The sequence below is a fragment of the Bombina bombina genome, chromosome 4 (genome assembly GCF_027579735.1).
Source record: "Bombina bombina isolate aBomBom1 chromosome 4, aBomBom1.pri, whole genome shotgun sequence".
NCBI lineage: Eukaryota > Metazoa > Chordata > Amphibia > Anura > Bombinatoridae > Bombina > Bombina bombina.
In genome coordinates, this window is record NC_069502.1 from 1,175,373,251 (window position 1) to 1,175,398,791 (window position 25,541).

Below are 25,541 nucleotides of genomic sequence, written 5' to 3' on the forward strand. Positions count from 1 at the left end.
TGTATATGTATTAAAGTGTTTGTTTGTGTGTGTTTGTGCCACTGTGGTGTGTATATGTATTAAAATGTGTGTTTGTGCCACTGTGGTGTGTATATGTATTAAAATGTGTGTTTGTGCTATTGTGGTGTGTATATGTATTAAAATGTTTGTGTGGGTTTGTGCCACTGTGGTGTGTATATGTATTAAAATGTGTGTTTGTGCTATTGTGGTGTGTATATGTATTAAAGTGTTTGTTTGTGTGTGTTTGTGCCACTGTGGTGTGTATATGTATTAAAATGTGTGTTTGTGCTATTGTGGTGTGTATATGTATTAAAGTGTTTGTTTGTGCCACTGTGGTGTGTATATGTATTACAGTGTGTGCATATATGTCACTGTGGTGTGTGTATCTATTACAGTGTGTGTGTGTCACTGAAATGCACTGTGTGTGATATAGTGTGTATATATTAGTGTGTGTGATGTGGTGTGTGTATATATATATATATATATTATATATATATATAAATATATTACAGTATGCGTGTGCGTATGTGTCACTGTGGTGTGTGTATCTATTACAGTGTGTGTGTAACTGAAATGCATTGTGTGTGATGTGGTGTGTACTGTATGTATGTATATATATATATATATATATAGAGAGAGAGAGAGATAGAGAGAGAGAGAGAAAATAATTCATTGTGTAGTTCATTAACAAATCTAGACAGGCCAGAAAGCTTATAAGTTTAGCTAGGGTTAGTGCAGTGATTCATAACAATCCCAGTAACCATCACTGCACTAACCCTAGCTAAGCTTATAAGCTGTGTGAACAGCGATGCTTTGGCGTAAAGGGAATCTGCTGAAAAGCAGACTTGAAGTAAAAAGGTGTGTCATTGTGAACCTAATTTGCATATCTTACCCAAAATCCTTTGCTGCATTGGAAACAATGTAATTCAGAGGTTTTCTGTGGGACAAGCAAGCCTTCTGGCCTGTCTAGATTTGTTAATGAACTACACAAGTTATTTTCTCTATATTTTGTGCATAGTGGAGGATTTTAAACTCACCTTTTACCTCCCCCTAATTTTATATGTTGTTGTGTGTATATATATATATATATATATATATATATATATATATATATATATATATATATATATATATATATATATATATATATATATATAGCACACAGAGAAAGTCCAGCAAAAATGGAAGGGTTAGTTACCGCATCTTGCCAAATGGGACAAGCCCAGGTACCACGTCAAGGTTTCTTCCAAAACCTGGGTCCCTAAACAGTCACACAATGCAAGCTCTCAATCCAACAAACTGGGAACAAGTGAAGGATTCACAGGCTTATGTAATCACCCTATACATATACAAAACACGGAAGGGGACTGCACTCTCAAGCTGGACTGGGTACACATCCAATGACCCTGCAACATGCACAGTCCTGGGTGCACAATAGCACCCTCAGGAATTGTCCCCAGAGTCCCATGCAGTTAACCCCAGACAGGTCTGGGTGCAAGACCCATAGGCAAAAATTACAAAACAAATTAATACAACACACAGAGAAAGTCCAGCACTCACTTACAAGCTCTCAGCTAAGATTAACCCTTTCCGGTCCTTTGTCGGAATATATCCGACAAAGGGTTTTAGCGCATGCAATCAAATGTTGGATATATTCCGACTTTTTTGTTTTTGAATTTTAACAGCTAAATAGCGACATCTAGCAGTGACATGCTATTTAGCTGTGCAATTAAAAAAAATTGCAGCGAAAAATAAATAAGACGCCACACAAATTAAACATTTATAGGACCGGATAGGGTTAAAAGTAAAAAAGGAAGAGTTAGTTACTGCATCTGGCCAAATGGGACAAGCCCAGGTACCACATCAAGGTCTCTTCCAAAACCTGGGTCCCTGAACAGCCACACAATGCAAGCTCTCAATCCAACAAACTGGGAACACATGAAGGGTGCACAGGCTTATGTAATCACCCTGGACATATACAAAACACAGAAGGGGACTGCACTCTCAGACCGAACTGGGTACAAATCCCATGACCCTGCAACATGCTCAGCCCTGGGTGCTCACTGGCACTCACAGGAAGCTGTGATGTCCCCAGAGTCACAGGCAGTTAACCCCATACTGGTCTGGGTACAAGGCCCATAGGGAAAATTACAAAACAAATGAATACAACACCTAGAGAAAGTCCAGCACACACAAGCTCTCAGCTAAGATTAAAAGCAAAAATGTGAGGGTTAGTTACCGCATTTGGCCAAATGAGACAAGCCCAGGTGCCACGTCAAGGTCCCTTCCAAAAACCTGGGACCCTAAAACAGCCACACAATGCAAGCTTTCAATCCAACAAACTGAAAACAAGTGAAGTGTAATCACCCTAGACATATACAAAACATGGAAGGGGACTGCACTCTTAGACCGGACTAAATCATAGGGATATTTTTTTTTACACATTTTTTAACTGCTATGTCTTGCAGTGTCTACCAAAGCGCCAGTTAAAGGGGCAAGGTATGGTCATACTTTGCACTAATGAGACAAAAGTTTAAAGCAAGGATAGTGAGGGAAAGTATACTGGGTCTGTAAATCAGAATTGCAGGGTTTTATAAAATATTGCTTATATTAGCTAGCCCTTATATTCAAGAGTTGAGGCAGTTATATACATGTTTATGTACAAAGAATGCGAAAGAATTTGCAAACAAAAGAAAAGACTGCCTTACTCTAAGAAGATTATATCAAAACCCAAGTTCAGATTAATGTGAAAGAAGATGAGTGTAGTTAAAAATGTCTCATAAAAAAGACCACTTATACTAAATAACTTTATTGGAGACAACAAAATAGTCCGACAGGACTAGTACACACGCACACCTTTTTCAAAACTAGCTTAAACTCAGTAAAAGATGGACACTGTAATAGGATTTTAAATGTGCACAAGTCAGAGAAATATTCTGATATTGTAACCATTAAGTGGCAATATTGAGTAACCCTATCATAAGGTATTGCCTGTGGTTTCAACAGCAGGTTTAGAAATAGGAAAATTAAAGCAATGAAGTTATGTACTTTACTTAGCTCCTGCTTATATAGTAAATAACAGATGTGAGCAGGTGAAACACAGTAACACTCTGGGGTATATCACCTGATGAAATTCTGTTACAAATAACTCACATATACAAATTATAGCTCGATCTTGCCTGAGTCAGTATTAAAATGGATATTGTGTATATTTTAATGTCTCACCGCTGGATACATATAAGGGTCTCCTATGGAGAAGCACAAATTATCAGATGCAACCGCTGATTTGACATACATGTTAAACACTTGGTTCTTATCTATATCTAATATATTTCCAAGATTATCAGGGGTTAAATTAAATCAACGGTTTATTTACCACTCTAAAGATCGCAACGGTTAATTTGTCTAGTCCACACATGTGGCGTTGCTCAGAGTGACTCTGCAAGTTATCAAGTAACTTATAACCCTATTAAATATTATAACGTTTGTCTGAATATCAGTATTGTCTTAAAGTAATAACATTAGGACATGTGAGTATACGGCTAGATTACAAGTTGTGCGTTCTTTTAAAAAAGCAGCGTTAAGAGGTCCTAACACTGCTTTTTAATGCCCGCTGGTATTACGAGTCTTGCAGGTACAGGTGTACCGCTCACTTTTTTACCAGACTTGGAAATACCGCAAATCCACTTACGTCAATTGTATAGCGCCGGTATTACGAGTCTGACAAAAAGTGAGCGGTAGACCCTCTCCTGTCAAGACTGGTAAGGCATTCTAAAGTCAGTAGTTAAGAGTTTTACACTACAACGCCATAGCATAAAACTCTTAACTAAAGTGCTAAAAAGTACACTAACACCCATAAACTACCTATTAACCCCTAAACCGAGGCCCTCCCTCATCGCAAACACTAAAAAAAATTATTTACCCCTAATCTGCCAAACTGGAAATCACCGCCACTATAATAAATATATTAACCCCTAAACCGCCGCACTCCTGCCTTGCAAACATTAGTTAAATATTATTAACCCCTAATCTGCCGTCCCTAACATCGACGCCACCTACCTACATTTATTAACCCCTAATCTGCCGCCCCCAACATCGCCGCCACTATATTAAAGTTATTAACCCCTAAACCTAAGTCTAACCCTAACACCCCCTAACTTAAATATAATTAAAATAAATATAAATAAAAGTTCCTATCATTAACTAAATTATTCCTATTTAAAACTAAATACTTACCTGTAAAATACACCCTAAGCTAGCTACAATATAACTAATAGTTACATTGTATCTAGCTTAGGGTTTATTTTTATTTTACAGGCAAGTTTGTATTTATTTTAACTAGGTACAATAGTTATTAAATAGTTATTAACTATTTAATAACTACCTAGTTAAAATAAATTCAAAAGTACCTGTAAAATAAAACCTAACCTAAGTTACAATGACACCTAACACTACACTATAATTAAATTATTTCCCTAAATTAAATACAATTAAATAGGATTAAATTAAATTAGCTAAAGTACAAAAAAACAACACTAAATTACAGAAAATAATAAACAAATTACAAGATTTTTAAACTAATTACACCTAATCTAAGCCCCCTAACAAAATAAAAAAGCCCCCCCCCCCAAAATAAAAAGCCCAACCCTATACTAAATTACAAATAGCCCTTAAAAGGGCCTTTTGCAGGGCATTGCCCCAAAGTAATCAGCTCTTTTACCTGTAAAAAAAATTACAAATCCCCCCCCAACATTAAAACCCACCACCCACACAACCAACCCTACTCTAAAACCCACCCAATACCCCCTTAAAAAAAACTAACATTAACCCCTTGAAGATCACCTTACCGGGAGAAGTCTTCATCCAACCGGGCCGAAGACCTCAACGAAGCCGGGAGAAGTCTTCATTCAAGCCGGGCGAAGTGGTCCTCCAGACAGGCAGAAGTCTTCATCCAGACGGCATCTTCTATCTTCATACATCCGGCGCTGAGCGGTTACATCTGATAATTTGGGCTTCTCCATAGGAGACCCTTATATGTATCCAGCGGTGAGACATTAAAATATACACAATATCCATTTTAATACTGACTCAGGCAAGATCGAGCTATAATTTGTATATGTGAGTTATTTGTAACAGAATTTCATCAGGTGATATACCCCACAGTGTTACTTTGTTTCACCTGCTCACATCTGTTATCTACTATATAAGCAGGAGCTAAGTAAAGTACATAACTTCATTGCTTTAATTTTCCTATTTCTAAACCTGCTGTTGAAACCACAGGCAATACCTTATGTTAGGGTTACTCAATATTGCCACTTAATGGTTACAATATCAGAATATTTCTCTGACTTGTGCACATTTAAAATCCTATTACAGTGTCCATCTTTTACTGAGTTTAAGCTAGTTTTAAAAAAGGTGTGCGTGTGTACTAGTCCTGTCGGACTATTTTGTTGTCTCCAATAAAGTTATTTAGTATAAGTGGTCTTTTTTATGAGACATTTTTAACTACACTCATCTTCTTTCACATTAATCTGAACTTGGGTTTTGATATAATCTTCTTAGAGACAGGCAGTCTTTTCTTTTGTTTGCAGATTCTTTTGCATTCTTTGTACATAAACTAATGAGACAAACCCCAGAGGTGTTTAATGTCCTTTTACATACTGAAATTCTTTTTTGCATTAATGACCCTAGATAACCACTTTGTGGGGTTAAATACATGGGTAAATATTGGGGGCTGCAAGCCTTGCAGTTTCTAAGCACAATACAGCCAGTTGGCAAATCAGGAGTGGCAATCAGGCAACCACCACCAATCACTGGCTGTGCCTTGCTGGAAGTGGCAATGCTCACAGCTCCCAAACAGGACTGTAAACATAGAAGCATAGATTTTGACAACATATAAGAACCATACCACAATGTCTGCCCACAAGTCCTATTTAGGGCCCCATTTAACAAGCTGCAAAAAGAACTTCGGGGTCTCAGCATTTTAAGATTGCTGCTGCTTAAACTCGCCGCCACCTAAAATGTGGCGAAGTGCAATCATCCTGATCCGATTGGATGTTAAATAGAGGATCTTGTCCACCCAGCCTTTAATAAATGTTAGCGTAAGCTTTATTGTTTTGTACGATAGCCTTATGCTTATCCCAGGCATTCTTGAAGTCCCAACAGTTTGTACAATGGAAGTTTATGCCACGAATGAGCCACCCTTTATTTGAAGACGTGCTTCCGCAAATTACTTCCATTTAAAGGGACCGATTTATCAAGGGCCCCTGATCCCCCAGTTTCCATGCGAGCCTTAAGGCTCACCGGAAACAGCAGTAAAAGGGACACTGAACCCAAATTTTTTCTTTCATGATTCAGATAAAGCATGGAATTTTAAGCAACTTTCTAATTTACTCCTATTATCAAATGTTCTTCATTCTCTTGGTATCTTTATTTGAAATGCAATAATGTAAGTTTAGATGCCGGCCCATTTTTGGTGAACACACTGTGTTGTTCTTGCTGATTGGTGGATAAATTCATGCACCAATAAACAAGTGCTTTCCATAGTACTGAACCAAAAAAACAGCTTAGATGCCTTCTTTTTCAAATAAAGAAAGCAAGAGAACGAAGAAAAATTGATAATAGGAGTAAAATAGAAAGTTGCTTAAAATTGCATGCTCTATCTGAATCACGAAAGAAAAAAATTGGGTTCAGTGTCCCTTTAAGAAGCAGCGGTCTTAAGACCGTTGCTCCTTAACTGGTCTGCCATCTCTGAGCAGCAGACAGCAATCAACCTGATCAGATACGAATGGGTTGATTGACACCCCCTGCTAGTGGCCGATTGGCCGCAAATCTTCAAGCGTATGCTGTCGGCATTCAGCGATGTATGTCGGACATGATCCACCGAGCGGATCATGTCAGACAGACATTTAATAATTTGACCCCAAAGTATCTATATGATAACCTCTTTGCAAGGGTTCAAAACATATCTATGGTGATGTTACGTTGGCATTAGTATGTCTATGTCCCTTTAATTGCTTTGGGCACTGTATTAGCACTGAACTTAACTAAAATCAGATTGCAGAAGTAATCTCCAGTCTATTGGCAACATAAGGGTGTGCCGTATATCTGAGTATGTTTCATTATATAAATAAATAGATATCTGCTATTAAAATAATTACTTTTTTTCAAAGTGTTGCTTTCAAGCTCAGCGGAATTTCACTATAAGCATAAATTCTTGTTTCTTCCCTAGGGCCAGCTACTACAGAAAAGGGGGCTGTGCGATGCTGCCTGTGAAATGGATGCCCCCGGAGGCCTTTATGGAAGGAATCTTTACATCAAAGACAGACACATGGTATGTCCCCTGGTGCTCTCATCTTATTAAGTATGTAACACATTGCTTATACGGATATCACCTCATTACTGCAGAGAATGACACAAGGGTTTTATTTACAGCTCACAAAGAAACACTTTTTTTCATTTTAAAAAGGAATAATACGGTTTACAGCAAATATATCAATAATACAAAGAAAAACTGTGATTTACCCAAACTAATTACATTTTTCACAAATGGTGAGTGTTGTATCTAAGACAACAAACTTATATGTAACTCTTACAACTGTCTAGTCATTTCTCTCTTTGCTGTTTGTAGCTTATTAAAGAGAAGGATACCAGTGGAATGTTCTGTGCAGAGGTTATTTATTACTTGTACTCTAGGGGGAGTAAGTGAGTTATTGCTAGATATCTTTGTACAATTGCACTGTCATTGACTTCCCAATATAGAACAATGGTGCCAAAAAAAAATATAACATAAACATATTTATGCATTAAAGGGACACTAAAGGCAAAATTAAAGGGACAGGTAACCCCAACATTTTTTTCATGGTTTGGATAGAACATACAATTTAAACAACTTCCCAATTTACTTCTATTATCAAATTTGCTACATTCTCTTGTTATCCTTTGCTGAAGGAACAGTTTTGCACTACTGGCAGATAGCTGAACACATCTAGTTAGCCAATCATAGAGACAAATGTGCACAGGCACCAATCAGCAACTAGCTCCCACTAGTGTAAGATATGTGCGTATTCTTTTGTAACAAGAGAACAAAGCCTATTCGAAAATAGCAGTGAATTTAAAAGTGTCTTAAAATAACAGGCTCTATCTAAATCAATCTCTCTAAAGTTTCATAATTCAGATAAAGTATGCCATATAGAAAAAAACATTTCCAATATACTTCCTTTATTAAAACATGCACACTTTCTGAGATCCCAGCTACTACTGAGCATTTGCCAAAGTACACAGTCTATATGGATATGCATTTTTTGATTGGGTGATTGATGTCACATAATACAAGGGGAAGGAAAATTGGATTCACTTTGAAATTTGCAAGAAAATGTGCTACTGTTTGTTTCAAATTTAAAGTAAGTGCTATTGTATTGTCTTTTATTTTGTACCAGTCCTAAAGCCTGTGTACACTGGCCATTTTTTGCAGTACAGCGGTCCCACCCCTGCTCTCTCTCTATCCCCCCTCTCTTTTGCTCTCTCTTTCTCCCCTCTCTTTTGTTCTCTCTCTCCCCTCTCTTTTGCTCTTTCTCTACCCCCTCTCTTTTGCTCTCTCTCTCTCTTCCCCTTGCTCTCTCTCTTCCCCCTCTCTTTTGCTCTCTCTCCCCCTCTCTTTTACGTGCTCTCTCTCCCCTCTCTCTTTTACTCTCTCCCCTTTATTTTGCTCTCTCTCCCCCCTCTCTTTTGCTCTCTCTATCCCCCCTCTTTTGCTCTCTCTCCCCATCTCTTTTGCACTCTCTCTCTTTTTCTCTCTCTCTTTTTCTCTCTCTCTCCACTCTCTTTTGCTCTCTGTCTCTCTCCCCTCTCTTTTGCTCTCTCTCTCCCCCCTCTCTTTTGCTTTCTCTCTCCCCTCTCTTTTGCTCTCTCTCTCCCCTCTCTATTTTGCTCTCTCTCTCCCCTCTCTCTTTTTCTCTCTCTCTCCCTCTCTTTTGCTCTCTGTCTCTCTCCCCTCTCTTTTGCTTTCTCTCTCCCCTCTCTTTTGCTCTCTCTCTCCCCTCTCTATTTTGCTCTCTCTCTCCCCTCTCTCTTTTGCTCTCTCTCTCCCTCTCTTTTGCTCTCTCTCTCCCTCTCTTTTGCTCTCTCTTCCCCTTTCTTTTGTGCTCTCTCCCCCTCTCTTTTGCGCTCTCTCCCCCCTCTTTGCTCTTTTGCATTGGTTACAGCCTCTCTTTTGCTGTATCTCTCCCTCTCTTTTGTTCTCTCCCCCTCTCTTTTGCTGTCTCTCCCCCTCTCTTTTGCTGTCTCACTTCCTCTCTTTTTCTCTCTCTCCCCCTCTCTTTAGCGCTCCCTCCCCCTCTCTTTTGCGCTCTCTATCTCCCCCTCTCTTTTGCTCTCTCTCCCCTCTCTCTTTTGCTGTATCCCTCCCTCTCTTTTGCTCTCTCCCCCTCTCTTTTGCTGTCTCTCTCCATCTCTTTTGCTCTCTCCCCCTCTCTTTTGCACGCTCTCTCTCCCCTCTCTCTTTTACTCTCTTCTCTTTCTTTTGCTCTCTCTCCCCCCTCTCTTTTGCTCTCTCTATCCCCCTCTCTTTTGCTCTCTCTCTCCCCCCTCTCTTTCGCTCTCTCTCTCTTTTTCTCTTTCTCTCTCTCCCCTCTTTTTTGCTCTCTCTCTCCCCTCTTTTTTGCTCTCTCTCTCCCCCCTCTCTTTTGATTTCTCTTTCCCCTCTCTTTTGCTCTCTCTCCCCTCTCTCTTTTGCTCTCTCTCTCCCTCTCTTTTGCTCTCTCTCTCCCTCTCTTTTGCTCTCTCTTACCCTCTCTTTTGCGCTCTCTCCCCCTCTCTTTTGCGCTCTCTCCCCCTCTCTTTTGCGCTCTCTCCCCCTCTCTTTTGTGCTCTCTCCCCCTCTCTTTTGCTCTCTCTCCCCCTCTCTTTTGCTCTTTTGCATTGGTTACAGCCTCTTTTTTGCTGTATCTCTCCCTCTCATTTGCTCTCTCCCCCCTCTCTTTTGCTGTCTCTCCCTCTCTCTTTTGCTGTCTCTCTCCATCTCTTTTGCTCTCTCTTACCCTCTCTTTTGTGCTCTCTCCCCCTCTCTTTTGCGCTCTCTCCCCCTCTCTTTTGCGCTCTCTCCCCCTCTCTTTTGCGCTCTCTCCCCCTCTCTTTTGCTCTTTTGCATTGGTTACAGCCTCTCTTTTGCTGTATCTCTCCCTCTCTTTTGCTCTCTCCCCCCTCTCTTTTGCTGTATCTCTCCCTCTCTTTTGCTCTCTCCCCCCTCTCTTTTGATGTCTCTCCCCCTCTCTTTTGCTGTCTCTCTCCATCTCTTTTGCTCTCTCTACCCCTCTCTTTTGTGCTCTCTCTCTGCCCTCTCTCTTTTACTCTCTCCTCTTTCTTTTGCTCTCTCTCCCCCTCTCTTTTGCTCTCTCTCTCTCTCCATCCTCACTTTTGCTCTCTTTCCCCCCTCTCTCGCCCTCTCTTTTGCTCTCTCTCCCCCTCTTTTGCTCTCTCTCTCTGTCCCCCTCTTCTGCTATCTCTCTTCCTCTCTTTTGCTCTCTCTCTCCCCTTTCTTTTGCTCTCTCTCCCCCCTCTCTTTTGCTCTCTCTATCCCCCTCTCTTTTGCTCTCTCCCCCTCTCTTTTGCTCTCTCTCTCTTTTTCTCTTTCTCTCTCCACTCTATTTGCTCTCTCTCTCCCCCATTTTTTGCTCTCTCTCTCCCCCCTCTCTTTTGCTTTCTCTCTCCCCTCTCTTTTGCTCGCTCTCTCCCCTCTCTCTTTTGCTCTCTCTCCCTCTCTTTTGCTCTCTCTCTCTCCCTCTCTTTTTCTCTCTCTCTCCCTCTCTTTTGCTCTCTCTTACCCTCTCTTTTGTGCTCTCTCCCCCTCTCTTTTGCGCTCTCTCCCCTCTCTTTTGCGCTCTCTCTCCCTCTCTTTTGCTCTCTCTCCCCCTCTCTTTTGCTCTTTTGCATTGGTTACAGCCTCTCTTTTGCTGTATCTCTCCCTCTCTTTTGCTCTCTCCCCCCTCTCTTTTGCTGTATCTCTCCCTCTCTTTTGCTCTCTCCCCCCTCTCTTTTGCTGTCTCTCTCCATCTCTTTTGATCTCTCTCCCCCTCTCTTTTGTGCTCTCTCTCTGCCCTCTCTCTTTTACTCTCTCCTCTTTCTTTTGCTCTCTCTCCCCCTCTCTTTTGCTCTCTCTCTCTCCCCCTCTTTTGCTCTCTCTCTCTGTCCCCCTCTTCTGTTCTCTCTCTCTCTCTCCCCCTCTTCTGCTCTCTCTCTTCCTCTCTTTTGCTCTCTCTCTCCCCCCTCTCTTTTGCTCTCTCTCCCCCCTCTTTTTTGCTCTCACTCCCCCCTCTCTTTTGCTCTCACTTCCCCCTCTCTTTTGCTCTATTTATGTCCCCTTTTTTGCTTTCTCCCCCCTCTCTTTATCCCCCCTCTTCTGTTCTCTCTATACCCCCTCTTTAGAGCTCTCTGTCTCTCACGGACAGTCGGCTACGTCATCAGGCCCCGCCCACGTCACACCCAGTCCCACCCACACCACGCCCGGACCCCGCCCCACTTGCATCACGTCCGGCCCCGCCCACATCACATCCACCCAGCCATGCCCACTGCACGCCAGATGCCAGGTGAGGTCAGTTGGATTAAGGCCAGACAGACTTGGCCTTTTATTATATAGGATTTGTCAGTTATTACATTCAACTGTATTAAGTGGTCCTAACTAATATTAGATCATTTTAAAATGATATGTTCTATGCCTAAAAGTCTTGCTGTATTTCGACTTATTGATTCTGAACAGAAGGCTATTCTGTAACGTCAATAAGTAAATATCTTTCTTTCTTTCTTTCTTTCTTTCTTTCTTTCTTTCTTTCTTTTTTTTAACTTGGAAATAGGTCATTTGGAGTCCTGCTGTGGGAGATTTTCTCATTGGGATACATGCCTTACCCCAGTAAGAGTAATCAAGAGGTCCTGGAATTCGTAACAAGTGGAGGAAGAATGGATCCACCTAAAAACTGCCCTGGGCCTGTGTATGACTATAATTAACATTACTATCAATGTCTGTTATAGAAGATGTTTCACAGTAGCATTGTCTTTCTATATTTATTCTTTATTAACCACATTTACCTACATTTTAAAAGCACATGAAAGCGCAAATTACATTTTCATGATTCAGATAAAGCAAGCAATTTTAAGATATATTTTTAAATTTACTCTTGTTTTCAAATTTACTTTGTTCTATTTGTATCCTTTGTTTAAAAAGCATACTTAGGTAGGCTCAAGAACAGCAATGCTGTTAAATTACATAGTTATATGCAGGCAGTGGTTAGCTCTGGATTAGTAGTGCTTTACTGTTTTGGAGTTGATTTTTACTATGTGTTTAACTCCTGCAAACGTGCAATAATCCACTTTAAAATGTTGTTATTATTACTCATGTATGCCCCTTTAAACCTTGAAAGAGGTGACTTTTCTTATAACTGCTATAAAGAATTAGCTCTGACACTAAGTACCATTAGCGTGAATGACAGCTAATAGACGAAAGCATTGGTTACAGCTTACTAAATACCTCTCTTCATTATTTTATTTGTCCCAATCTAAATGATATAGTATATCAGCACAGCTACACAAGTGTCTTGCAGAGAGAGGGTAATGGAATTAGACCATTAACAAATAATTATTTATCAGAATATTATTTTTTGGCTTTCAGGACCTATGATAAAAAAATGCTGTCATTTATTGTGAAATGTGACTTACGTCTGGAATATATTAAATTAGCTGTTTTGAGCTGTCGCACTTGTGCATCTCATTTTCCCTTGAAGAGTAATGACTTGCTAATAGAATGATTAAGGGCACACTGCACGGCATCTTATTTACTTTTATTTAATATACAATTTATTATTTTGTTAAAAAAATATTTCCATAACTCATAACTCATTTTAAATTAAATGTTAAAACATCAAAATATAAATGATATTGTATTTATAATATTTATTGTTTTCAGCAAAATTGTAAGCAAAATATCTTCCTATTATTCAGTATATGGCTATAATATTATAAATGGGCAATAAGGCAAAAAAATCCTTACTGCTTCCATAGAGTAGATAAGTTAATTATCTCACATAATAGACTTCCGTGGGGCGAGCAGTAAAATTCATGTTGGATAAATCTCAAACACCAATCCACTAAAAAAGAACAATTTTATTACCATACAGCTAGATTACGAGTCTTGCGTTAGGGTTAAAAAGCAGCGTTGAGAGGTCCCAACGCTGCTTTTTAACGCCCGCTGGTATTACAAGTCTGGCAGGTACAGGTGTACCGCTCACTTTTTTTCCGCGACTCGAGCATACCGCAAATCCCCTTACATCAATTGTGTATCCTATCTTTTCCATGGGATTTGCCTAACGCCGGTATTACGAGTCTTGGAAAAAGTGAGCGGTACACCCTCTCCTGTCAAGACTCCTACTGCATTTAAAAGTCAGTAGTTAAGAGTTTTATGGGCTAACGCCGTAACATAAAACTCTTAACTAAAGTGCTAAAAAGTACACTAACACCCATAAACTACCTATTAACCCCTAAACCGAGGCCCCCCGCACATCGCAAACAGTTAAATAAAAATTTTAACCCCTAATCTGCCGACTGGACATCGCCGCCACTGTAATAAATATATTAACCCCTAAACCACCGCACTCCCGCATCGCAAACACTAGTTTAATTTTATTAACCCCTAATCTGCCATCCCTAACATCGCCGACACCTTCCTACATTTATTAACCCCTAATCTGCCACCCCCAACGTCGGCGCCACTATACTAAACCCCTTCCTACATATATTAACCCCTAAACCTAACCCTAACCCCCCCTAACTTAAATATAATTTAAAATAATCGGAAAAAAATTGCTACAATTAAATAAATTATTTATATTTAAAACTAAATACCTATACAATAAACCCTAAGCTAGCTACAATATAACTAATAGTTACATTGTAGCTATCTTAGGGTTTATTTTTATTTTACAGGCAACTTTGCATTTATTTTAACTAGGTACAATAGTTATTAAATAGTTATTAACTATTTAATAACTTCCTAGTTGAAATAAGTACAAATTTACCTGTAAAATAAATCCTAACCTAAGTTACAATTACACCTAACACTACACTATAATGAAATAAATTACCTAAACTAACTACAATTAATTACAATTAAATTAAATAAATTTGGGTGGGTTTTAGAGTAGGGTTTGGTGTGGGGGGGTATTGTATTTTTTTTTTACAGGTAAAAGAGCTGATTGCTTTGGGACAATGCCCAGCAAAAAGTCCTTTTAAGGGCTATTTGTAATTTAGTGTAGGGTAGGGATTTTTATTATTTTGTGGGGCTTTTTTATTTTATTAGGGGGATTAGATTAGGTGTAATTAGTTTAAAATTCTTGTAATATTTTATTATTTTCTGTAATTTAGTGTTTGCTTTTTTTCGTACTTTAGTTTATTTAATTTAATTGTAATTAATTGTAGTTAGTTTAGGTAATTTATTTAATTATAGTATAGTGTTAGGAGTAATTGTAACTTATTTTAGGATTTATTTTACAGGTATATTTGTATTTATTTTAACTAGGAAGTTATTAAATAGTTAATAACTATTTAATAACTATTGTACCTAGTTAAAATAAATACAAACTTGCCTGTAAAATAAAAATAAATCCTAAAAATGTCTACAATGCAACTATTAGTTATATTGTAGCTAGGTTAGGGTTTGTTTTTTCTAGGTAAGTATTTAGTTTTAAATAGGAATAATTTAGTTAATAATAGTAATTTTATTTAGATGTATTTAAGTTAGGGGGTGTTAGGGTTAGGTTTAGACTTGGATTTAGGGGTTAATATATTTATTATAGTGGCGGCGACGTTGGCGGCGGCAGATTAGGGGTTATTAAGTGTAGTTAGGTGGCAGCGACATTGGGGGCGGCAGAGTAGGGGTGAATAAATAAAAAGTAGGTGTCGGCGATGTTGGGGGCAGTAGATTAGGGGTTCATAGGGATAATGTAGGTGGCGGCGGTGTCCAGAGTGGCAGATTAGGGGTTAATAATATAATGCAGGTGTCGGCGATGTCGGGGGCGGCAGATTAGAGGTTAATAAGTGTAAGATTAGGGGTATTTAGACTCAGGGTTCATGTTAGGGTGTTAGGTGTAGACATAAAATGTATTTCCCCATAGGAATCAATGGGGCTGCGTTAGAAGCTGAACGCTGCTTTTTTGCAGGTGTTAGGTTTTTTTTCAGCCGAATCTGCCCTATTGATTCCTATGGGGAAATCGTGCATGAGCACGTTTAGCCAGCTCACTGCTACCGTAAGCAGCGCTGGTATTACAGTGAGATGTGGAGCAAAATTTTGCTCTCCGTTCACTTTTCTGAGGCTATCGCCGGGTTTGTAAAAACCTGTAATACCAGCGTTGTCTTAAGTGAGCGGTGAAAAAAAAATGCTCGTTAGCCCTGCACACCATTACCGACAAAAACTCGTAATTTAGGCGATTGATTTTTCATGTATTTTCTAATGTAATTTATCAAGGGTTAATCGTTTGCTTCAAGTCTCAAAAAGGGCTAAATTTTAAAACTGTATTTTGGATTGTGCGCAAGAGCAATACTGAACTCTCACTTGTAATTCAATACACTAAAAGTATTGGGCATTCTAAAAAAGTTTCATACAGAAAGAGAAACACGCTACCAGGAACGAACAATGGCTCAGTAGCTTGTTTTATGGTGAGTTACCGCTTAGGATCAGCCTCTTTTAGCCCAATTGTGCTTTTACAGAGGAAAACTTTCCTGAAGTATTTCAGTCTTATCCCACCGAGTAAGGTCAGTCCAGCCCTGAAATACCAGGAAATCCTCCTCTGTACAAAAAACATAGCAACCCCGGATGATCGTTTCGACCTCCTTTGGTCCTCATCAGTGAGGTGCAGCCATATTCCTCTAAGCACATTGGGCAAGGAGACAACGTCCTTTAGGGAGACTTCCTCAGGGTCACAATACAGCCTTGTTAGAAGATGCTTAACATTTTAAAACATCCACTTATAATAAAAGATTGTGCGTTATTCTTTGTGCAAGGCTGAATCAAGATAACGGACCCTGCGCTATTAACTGCTCTCCAATTGTAATTTAGCCCATTAGGTTAGAGTATTTTTTTGGTTCATATTAAATGTTTAACCAACCAAAGTTAAAGGGACAGTCAACACCAGAATTTTTGTTGTTTTAAAAGATAGATAATCCCTTAAAGGGACACTAAACGCTGCAAAAAAGTTTGGTTTAATCGCTCTATCCATATATAATAATTATATTTGTAATTAGCATTGTGTGTCAGATTCCTACCGTTATATAGATATGCTGCTCCAAAAATGTATTGATTTCCAAACCCACTGTTCTCAGATTATTTTTCATGCACGAATCGTTTATAATAACCTGAGTTATCAAAATGTCGGATTTTGTGCGTAATGCACATGCGCAATCTTATAAACTCGTCATCCAATATGTCACGCTCCATTGAAACAGCAGACCGTCTGAATCGATATGTGCAGACAGATGTTAAAGCGGAATAGGCCAGGTAAGAACATCGCACTGCACTGCAATAATGACCCTTACAATAACGAGCATTAAATTAACTAAACTCAAAGCTAAAATCTGCGCATGTGCGAATAACCGTATCGTATTGCGCATGCGGCGGGTGACAAAACAGGATAATAATTATATGCACGAAAACGTAGTATGATCGGAGATTCTTTTTGGTATTGAAGACACCATAAACAGGGGGTTTGGCTTCGGTGACATCATTCTCTAGATCAAAAATATAATTTTATTATGCTTCTAACGCTCGTTTTCATGACAAAGTAGGTAAGTTTTGATATATAAGGGTTGGTGATACGATTGTGATGATATTCTTAAACTTAAAAATGCTAAGTTTTGGAATCCTTTAATTACCAATTCCCCAGTTTTGCATAACCAACACAGTTATAATTATACATGTTTTACCTCTGTAATTACCTTGTATCTAAGCCTCAGCAGACTGCCCCCTTATTTCAGTTCTTTTGACAGACTTGCATTTTAGCCAATCAGAGCTGTCTCCATGGTAAATTCACGTGCATGAGCTCAATGTTATCTATATGAAACACGTGAACTAATGCCCTCTAGTGGTGAAAAACTATCAAAATGCATTTAGATTAGAGGCGGTCTTCAAGGTCTAAGAAATTAGCATATGAACCTCCTAGGTTTAGCTTTCAACTAAGATACCAAGAGAACAAAGCAAAATTGGTGATAAAAGTAAATTGGAAAGTTGTTTAAAATTACATGCCCTATTTGAATCATGAAATATTTTTTTGGACTTGACTGTCCCTTTAAAGTCACACACCAGGGTTTGCATTTTCAGGGTTTAAACACACTGGCCCAATTCCAGTTAGTAATAATTGCTATAAAAATGTATCATGAGGTTTTTAAATTTAAAATCATTCCAATCCCAGAATAACACATTTATCACATGGTTATCATATGCATTTGTGGCATAAAAATACCTCCTGTGCCTTGTATGGGGAAAATCTAGCACCCCCATCTATAATAAATTATTTGTTATCAGCTGCATTGCACAACATTTTTGGTTATTTTTAGTTCTATTGGCCATATTTATCAAGCTACGTATGCCCCTGTTTCTGCGCGAGCCTTCTGGCTTGCCGGAAACAGAAGTTATGAAGATGCGGTCTAAAGACCGCTGCTCCATAACCTGTCCGCCTGCTCTGACGCCGCGGACAGAAATCAGCCCGATCGAATACGATTGGGTTGATTGACACCCCCTGCTAGCGGCGGATTGGCTGCAAATCTGCAGGGGGCGGCATTGCACCAGCAGTTCACAAGAACAGCTGGTGCAATGTTAAATTTCGACAGCGTATGCTGTCGTTATTTATCGATGTGTAGCGGACATGAAGTGGTCATACAATACACAGTGTAAAAGGTGCTCTATTATTTTATCTTACTGTTCTGTGTATTTGTACTAGGGGAGTTGCATGCCCTTACAAGGGTCTACAAAAGCCCCTCATTGCAGCTAAACATAGAGGATTAATTGGCAGGAACATTTTGCTTGTTAAATTCCTCAGGATTAGTAAAACGTCAGTAGAAAAGAATATCATGTTCAGCTAAATTTGAGAAAGTGAGAGATAAGATATCGAACCATTTTCCATAGATCTCTTTGTAGGTATCTCTTCAATAGTGTGATTTTATTGTATGAATACTCTGATCTAACCACTCTAGATTAAATAGACTAATGTATTAGGTCTAAAGATTTCTCTCTTGCCATAGGTATCGTATCATGACCCAGTGTTGGCAGCACCAGCCTGAAGACAGACCAAATTTTGCAATTATACTGGAACGAATTGACTATTGCACTCAGGTAAAGTAACAGACACATTATTATCTAGCTATTCAAATGACATAACCTTCTGTATTGTGTAGTTACATTGCACTGAAAAATCTTCTTGCATTTAATGTATTCCCAATACATTTATTACATGGTTTACAAATAGCTATTTTACCTTTGTTTTGTCACTTGAAATAGCAGCTTTTGCACATTGTAAATGTAAATACTGCAGTATTGGCTAAATAGCAACATAAAAAGATAATATTTTATATTTCATAATCCAATGTTCTTTACATAGCAGAATATTTTTTATTAATTCTTAAAGAGATATTTCAATATGTATATATGATGGATTTTTGCACAAATATATATTTATTCTTCTCTCTCTCTCTCTCTCTCTCTCTCTCTCTCTCTCTCTCTCTATATATATATATATATATATATATATATATATATATATATATATATATATCATATATACACATAATCTAGCCCCTTTTCATCTGAAAATCAAATGTACATGATTAGCTACAAACAAAATGTTGATGGATTTAGTGATAACATCACAGTTTGAACGACCTGTATGTAGATTTATCCCTTTTAATAGTGTGTAGTGACACTAATAGTTTACATGGGCGCAATTAACTTTTTGTGCTCCCAAGCAATAGATATATATGTGTATGTCTCGGTTAAGGGATATAAAACCCACATTTTTTCTTTCAGGAATCAGCTAGAGTATACATTTATAAATAGCTTTTCATTTTAATTCTATTATCAATTGTCCTTCATTCTCTTACTATCCTTTACTGAAGGAGCAGCAATTCACTACTGGGAGCTAGCTGAACACATTGGTAAACCAATGACAAGAGGCATATATGTGCAGCCACCAATGAGCAGATAGCTTCCACCTACTGAGCCTTCCTAGGTATTCTATTCAACAAAGAAAACCAAGAGAACAAAGCAAATTAAGAAGTAAACTGGAAAGATGTTTAAAACCGCAGGCTCTATGTGAACAGGGGCCTTATATGTATAGCAGACATTAGTGTTTATTAGGTTATGGATTTGGCTAATTTTTATTAGTCTTAAAGTGCTTATTATATATTTTTTTTAACTTTGACTGATTTAGCAGTAAGCGTTTGTATTAGGTGACTGCTTCCAATATGTTCTGTCTGGTGGTTTCTCAAGTCCTTTTAGCTGTGGATTTTGGTAACTGAAAAAAATGACCTCATAAATGTGTAAATATTGAGAATTTGAGTTGTCATCTGCCAAACAGGACTGGCACTTGTTAGGACTCTTTTTTTACTGAACCCATAATATAAAAAGTGCTGCCAATAAACAATCAAAATGGATGATTGTGATTGTGTCATGATCAAAAATGGCTCATCTGCATTTGTAAACCATAATTATCAAACAATAAATTGTGATCAATTCCTATGATTACCATTGCAAGCCTTGTAGTTTTCAGACCTATAGAACACGGACAGTGAGTCAGCCAAGAGTATCAGCTGCACATACCAACCAATCAACTCTTACAGCTCCCAAACAGGACTGTAGTTTGTAATGGTGGCGCTGGCTTCACCAGGCTAGCGCCACTGAAACACCACTTCAATGTACCTCAAATGGAGAAAGCACCGAAAATAGTCTAATATCATCTAGTACAAGACCTGCACCAAAAGGAATGTACTCACTAGATAAAGACGTAATTAAGCAACATTTTAGATGGACTTTAATTGATCACTTCTAATGAAGATGCACTGTAACTTAATTTTTAGCCGTGCCATAGTAATAGCCAGCTCTCCGGCCGCCCACTTTAAAACTCATATTTTTTGTGAGCTAACAGTTTAAACTGTTCTCCAATCAGCACTCTAGCCCTACAACACATTTTTGTAGCTAGAGCACTGGTCAGAAAACAGTTCAAACCATTCACAAAAAATATGAGTTTTGAAGTGGGCGGCTGGAGACGAGCTGGCTATTAATATGGCCCGGCTAAATTAAAAAGTAAGTTACACACGCATATTTATTAGAAGTCCATCTAAAATATTGCTTAGATTCCAGAACTGAATTTAAAGCATGTCAAGTTAGCCAGCCCTTTGAGCTCGCAATTCTATTGAAGATTCTTAGCAGATCAAATCTCCAATTTACATTTTCATAAAGCCTATTAAAAACAGCTCTACGCATTTCAGTGGGGCAACCGCCTTTTCCAAGAGCAAATCAGTTAAAAAAAATAGAGCTTAATCCCAGAAACCAATGGATTATGGGTACTCAGAAAGGAGACTGGATCTTGAGAAATAGAATGTATTAGTAACAGTCTGATTTCTGTGACCTTAAAAAGTCACTTCCTAATGTCTGAAACATCAACACAGTTGTTTTCAAAAAGATGCTTAAAAGTACAGTCTTCTCCTAAATTTGTAATGTTTAAAAAGATAGATAACACCTTTACTACTATTCCCCAACTTTGCTCAACCAACATTGTTATATTAATATACTTTATAAATTTTGAACCTCTAAATCTCTGCTTGTTTGTACGCCACTACAGACCGACTCTTATCTCAGTGCATTTTATGTTTATAGCTTTTTACTGCAAAGACACTTTTAGTTCATGTGTGCCATGTAGATAACATTGTGCTCACTCCTATGGAGTTATGTGTGAATCAGCAGTAATTGACTATAATGCAAGTCTGTAAATAGCACTGAAATAAGGGGCAGTCTGCAGAGTCTTAGATGCAAAGTAATCACAAAGGTAAAAAGTATATTAATATAGCTGTGTTGGTTATGCAAAACCGAGGAATTTGTAATTAACCCCTTAGTGACCAGACCACTTTTCCATTTGTTGACCGTTTGGGACCAGAGCTATTTTTACATTTTTGTGGTGTTTGTGTTTAGCTGTAATTTTCCTCTTACTCATTTACTGTACTCACACATTATATACCGTTTTTCTCGCCATTAAATGGACTTTCTAAAGATACCATTATTTTCATTATATCTTGTCATTTACTATAAAATATGATGAAAAATTGAAAAAAACACACTTTTTCTAACTTCGACCCCCAAAATCTCTTACACATCTACAACCACCAAAAAACACCCATGCTAAATAGTTTCTAAATTTTGTCCTGAGATTAGAAATACCCAATGTCTACATGTTCTTTGCTTTTTTTTGCAAACGATAGTTACATTGTAACACTGATATCTGTCAGGAGCCCCTGAATAACGCTTCACATGTATATATTTTTTTAGTACACAACCCAAAGTATTGATCTAGGCTGATTTTGGTATATTTCATGCCACCATTTCACCGCCAAATGCGATCAAGTAAAAAAAAATTGTTAGCTTTTTCACAAACTTTTTCACAAACTTTAGGTTTCTCACTAAATGTATTTACAAACAACTTGTGCACTTATGGCACAAATAGTTGTAAATGCTTCTCTGGGATCCCATTTGTTGAGAAATAGCAGACTTATATGGCTTTGGTGTTGCTTTTTGGTAATTAGAAGGCCGCTAAATACCGCTGTGTACCACACGTGTATTATGCCCAGCAGTGAAGGTGTTAATAAGGGAGCTTGTAGGGTTAATTTTAGCTTTAGTGTAGTGTAGTAGACAACCCAAACTATTGATCTAGGCCCATTTTAGTATATTTAATGCCACCAATTCACCACCAAATGCGATCAAATAAAAAAAATAGTTAACTTTTTCATAATTTTAGGTTTTCACTGAAATTATTTACAAACAGTTAGTGCAATCATGGCACAAGTGGTTGTAAATTCTTCTCTAGGATCCCCTTTGTTCAGAAATAGCATATATATATGGTTTCGGTATTGCTTTTTGGTAATTAGAAGGCTGCAAAATACTGCTGTGCACCACACGTGTATTATGTCCAGCAGTTAAGGGTTTAATTAGGTAGCTTGTAGGGTTAACTTTAGCTTTAGTGTAGAGATCAGCCTCCCACCTGACACATCCCACCCCCTGATCCCTCCCTAACCCCCCCTCAAACAGCTCTCTTCCCTCCCCACCTCACAATTGTCACTGCCATCTTAAGTACTTGCAGAAAGTCTGCCAATACTAAAATAAAAGCCATTTATTATTTTTTTTTATATATATATTAAGTCTACAGTGATTAGCCCCCAACCTCCCTGATCCCCCCATACATCTCTCTAACCCTCCCCCTCTACCTATTTGCTGCCATCTTGGGTCCCAGTTTGCCCAAATAAATGTGTTTATTTTTTATATATATATATATATATATATATATATATATATATATATATATATATATATATATATAAAGGTGGCCCTCGGTTTACGCCGGTTCAATTTGCGCCGTTTCAGAATAACAACCTTTTTTTTCAGTCATGTGACTGCTATTGAAAAGCTTTGGAAAGCAATGCACTAATTAAAATAGCCAGTTGGTGGAGCTGTCCGCTTGTTTTGCAGTAAAGTTATGCAACTTAACAGCCTTAAAGGGACACTGAACCCAAAAAAAATATTTTGTGATTCAGATAGAGCATGCAATATTAAGCAACTTTCTGATTTACTCCTATTATCACATTTTCTTCATTCTCTTGGTATGTTTATTTGTAAAGCAAGAATGTAAGTTTAGATGTCGGTCCATTTTTGGTGAACAACCTGGGTTGTCCTTGCTGATTGAACAGCACCTGGTAACAAGTGCTGTCCATGGTGCTGAACCAAAAATTTACTGGCTCCTTAGCTGAGATGCCTTCTTTTCAAATAAAGATAGCAAGAGAACAAAGAAAATTGATAATAGAAGTAAATTAGAAAGTTGCTTAAAATTACATGCTGTATCTGAATCATGAAAGAAAAAATTTGCGTTCAGTGTTACTTTAAATTGATCTGTGTACACAGATCAGACCAGATCTATCAAGCAAAATTTAGCAAGCACTTCCCTATTATCTTCCTGTCCAGCAGCTTGAGGTGAGGGTGCCTAACTGCTTATTGATCACTGTAGATTGAAATGCATAGAATAGGTGCAGACCCAATATTATCTAACATGCTTACAATGCAGAGAATTGATTGCAGAAAAATGCAAGTAAAAAAACATTTTTGTTCATTAAACTTAGTTTGATGATGATGCAATCTGTTGTGTAATTATTTTATTAGGTAATGTTTAGCAAATGTTTTTGTTCATTAAACTTAGTTTGATGATGATACAATCTATATTATTAGGTTTATAATGCTGTTTAGCATTTAAAGTCTTCATTTCAAAGCTTTAAAAATAATTTATTAGGTGTTACTTATGACAATTTTGAGAGGGGCCTGGAACCTAACTCCCTCACTTCCCATTGACTTACATTATAAACTGGGTTTCAATTTACAATGGTTTTGATTTACAAACATTCCTCCTAGAACCTAACCCCGGCGTAAACTGAGGGCTACCTGTAATTATCCATTTTCTGTAGTGTAGCTGCTACCCCTCAAAACCCTCCCCCTCCCAGATCCCTTCCATAAACAGGTATTCCACCCTCCCTCTCCCTCCTTCTCCCTCCTTCCTATACATTTGCTATCTGTTAATGCAAATGTGGCGCGCGCACGCCCCCCGCCTTCCGCCCCGCCGCAATCCCGACTCAACATGCACACATCGGTGTGACAGGATCACGATCACTTCCAGCGCTTCAAACCCCAGAGGATGTGCCAGGCACATCCTTGGTCATTAAGGGTAGTTTTTTGTAGGACATACCTGGCACGTCCTCTGTCGTTAAGGGGTTATCTGTCTTTTTAAATAACGATTTTGGAGAAGACTGTCTCTTTAAGTGCGCATGTATTTTCAATAAACTATATCCATGTCGGTCAAGTCGCTGTCATTCAAAATGAAATGCACCAAATAACTGCAACCAATAATTCAGATGTATGAAAGTGTTTAATACACCAATAGAAAACTCATCTCTTTCTGTGAAAACCATACAAAAGCTTGTATCAATGTGTGTATAATTGTGTGTATCAATGCGTGTATCATTGTGTTGTTTGTATCACTGTGTGTATCATTGTGTTGTGTGTATCATTGTGTTGTGTGTGTCATTCTGTGTATCAATGTGTGTATCGATGTGTATCACTGTGTGTATCATTGTGTTGTGTGTATCATTGTATGTGTCATTGTGTATATCAATGTGTTGTGTGTATCACTGTGTGTATCATTGTGTTGTGTGTATCACTGGCTGTATCATTGTGTTGTGTGTAACACTGTGTGTACAAACAGTGTAGGGAATAGTAACCAACAATGGGAACGGAGTAAAAGGGTCAGCCAACACCTCAATATAGGTAAATGAAGAAAAGTTCACTGCAGCCCAGCAAGTGCAGTAAAACAGACCTTTATTGCTTCATGGTACCAAAAAACAAACAACGTTTCAGACCTCTCACAGGTCCTTAGTCATGTCTATAGGTGTATATACAATGGCTACCTGTATACCTGAGCCTAGGTGTCAAGACACACCCACACCCTGTATGGTTACTACCACCTAGTGGTTGTAATGTATTACTACTTAAGAAAAAACATAATTTATGTGGGAACTTACCTGATAAATTCATTTCTTTTATATTGCCAAGAGTCCATGAGCTAGTGACATATGGGATATACAATCCTACCAGGAGGGGCAAAGTTTCCAAACCTCAAAATGCCTATAAATACACCCCTCACCACACCCACAATTCAGTTTAACGAATATCCAAGTAGTGGGGTGATTAAGAAAGGAGTAAAAAGCATAAAAAAAATGAACTGGAAATATAATTGTGCTTTATACAAAAAACATAACCACCATAAAAAGGGTAGGCCTCATGGACTCTTGCCAATATGAAAGACATTAATTTATCAGGTAAGTTCCCACATAAATTATGTTTTCTTTCATGTAATTGGCAAGAGTCCATGAGCTAGTGACGTATGGGATAGTAATACCCAAGATGTGGAACTCCACAGAGAGGGAGGGATAAAAATAATAACAGCTATTTTCCTCTGAAATTTTTTTTCTCATAGTTGAAAAAAAAAAACTTAAACATAAGCAGAGGAATCAAACTGAAACACCTGCCTGAAGAACTTTTCTACCAAAAACTGCTTCTGAAGAAGCAAATACATCAAAACTGTAGAATGTATTAAATGTATGCAAAGAAGACCAAGTTGCTGCTTTACGAATCTGATCAACTGAAGCTTCATTCTTAAAATCCCATGAAGTGGAGACTGATCTAGTAGAATGAGCTGTAATTCTCT

The 25,541-nt window shown here is 38.1% G+C and overlaps 1 protein-coding gene across 1 annotated transcript in view; it reads left to right on the plus strand.

Moving 5' to 3' along the window:
* The window catches only part of ALK (ALK receptor tyrosine kinase), a 633,273-nt gene that overhangs the window by 596,124 nt on the left and 11,608 nt on the right, over positions 1-25,541 (plus strand). Inside the window, exons 25-27 of the mRNA XM_053712803.1 lie at positions 7,232-7,333; positions 11,847-11,981; positions 18,274-18,364. Coding sequence (XP_053568778.1) covers positions 7,232-7,333; positions 11,847-11,981; positions 18,274-18,364 — 328 coding nt within the window. The remainder of the gene's footprint in view (positions 1-7,231; positions 7,334-11,846; positions 11,982-18,273; positions 18,365-25,541) is intronic.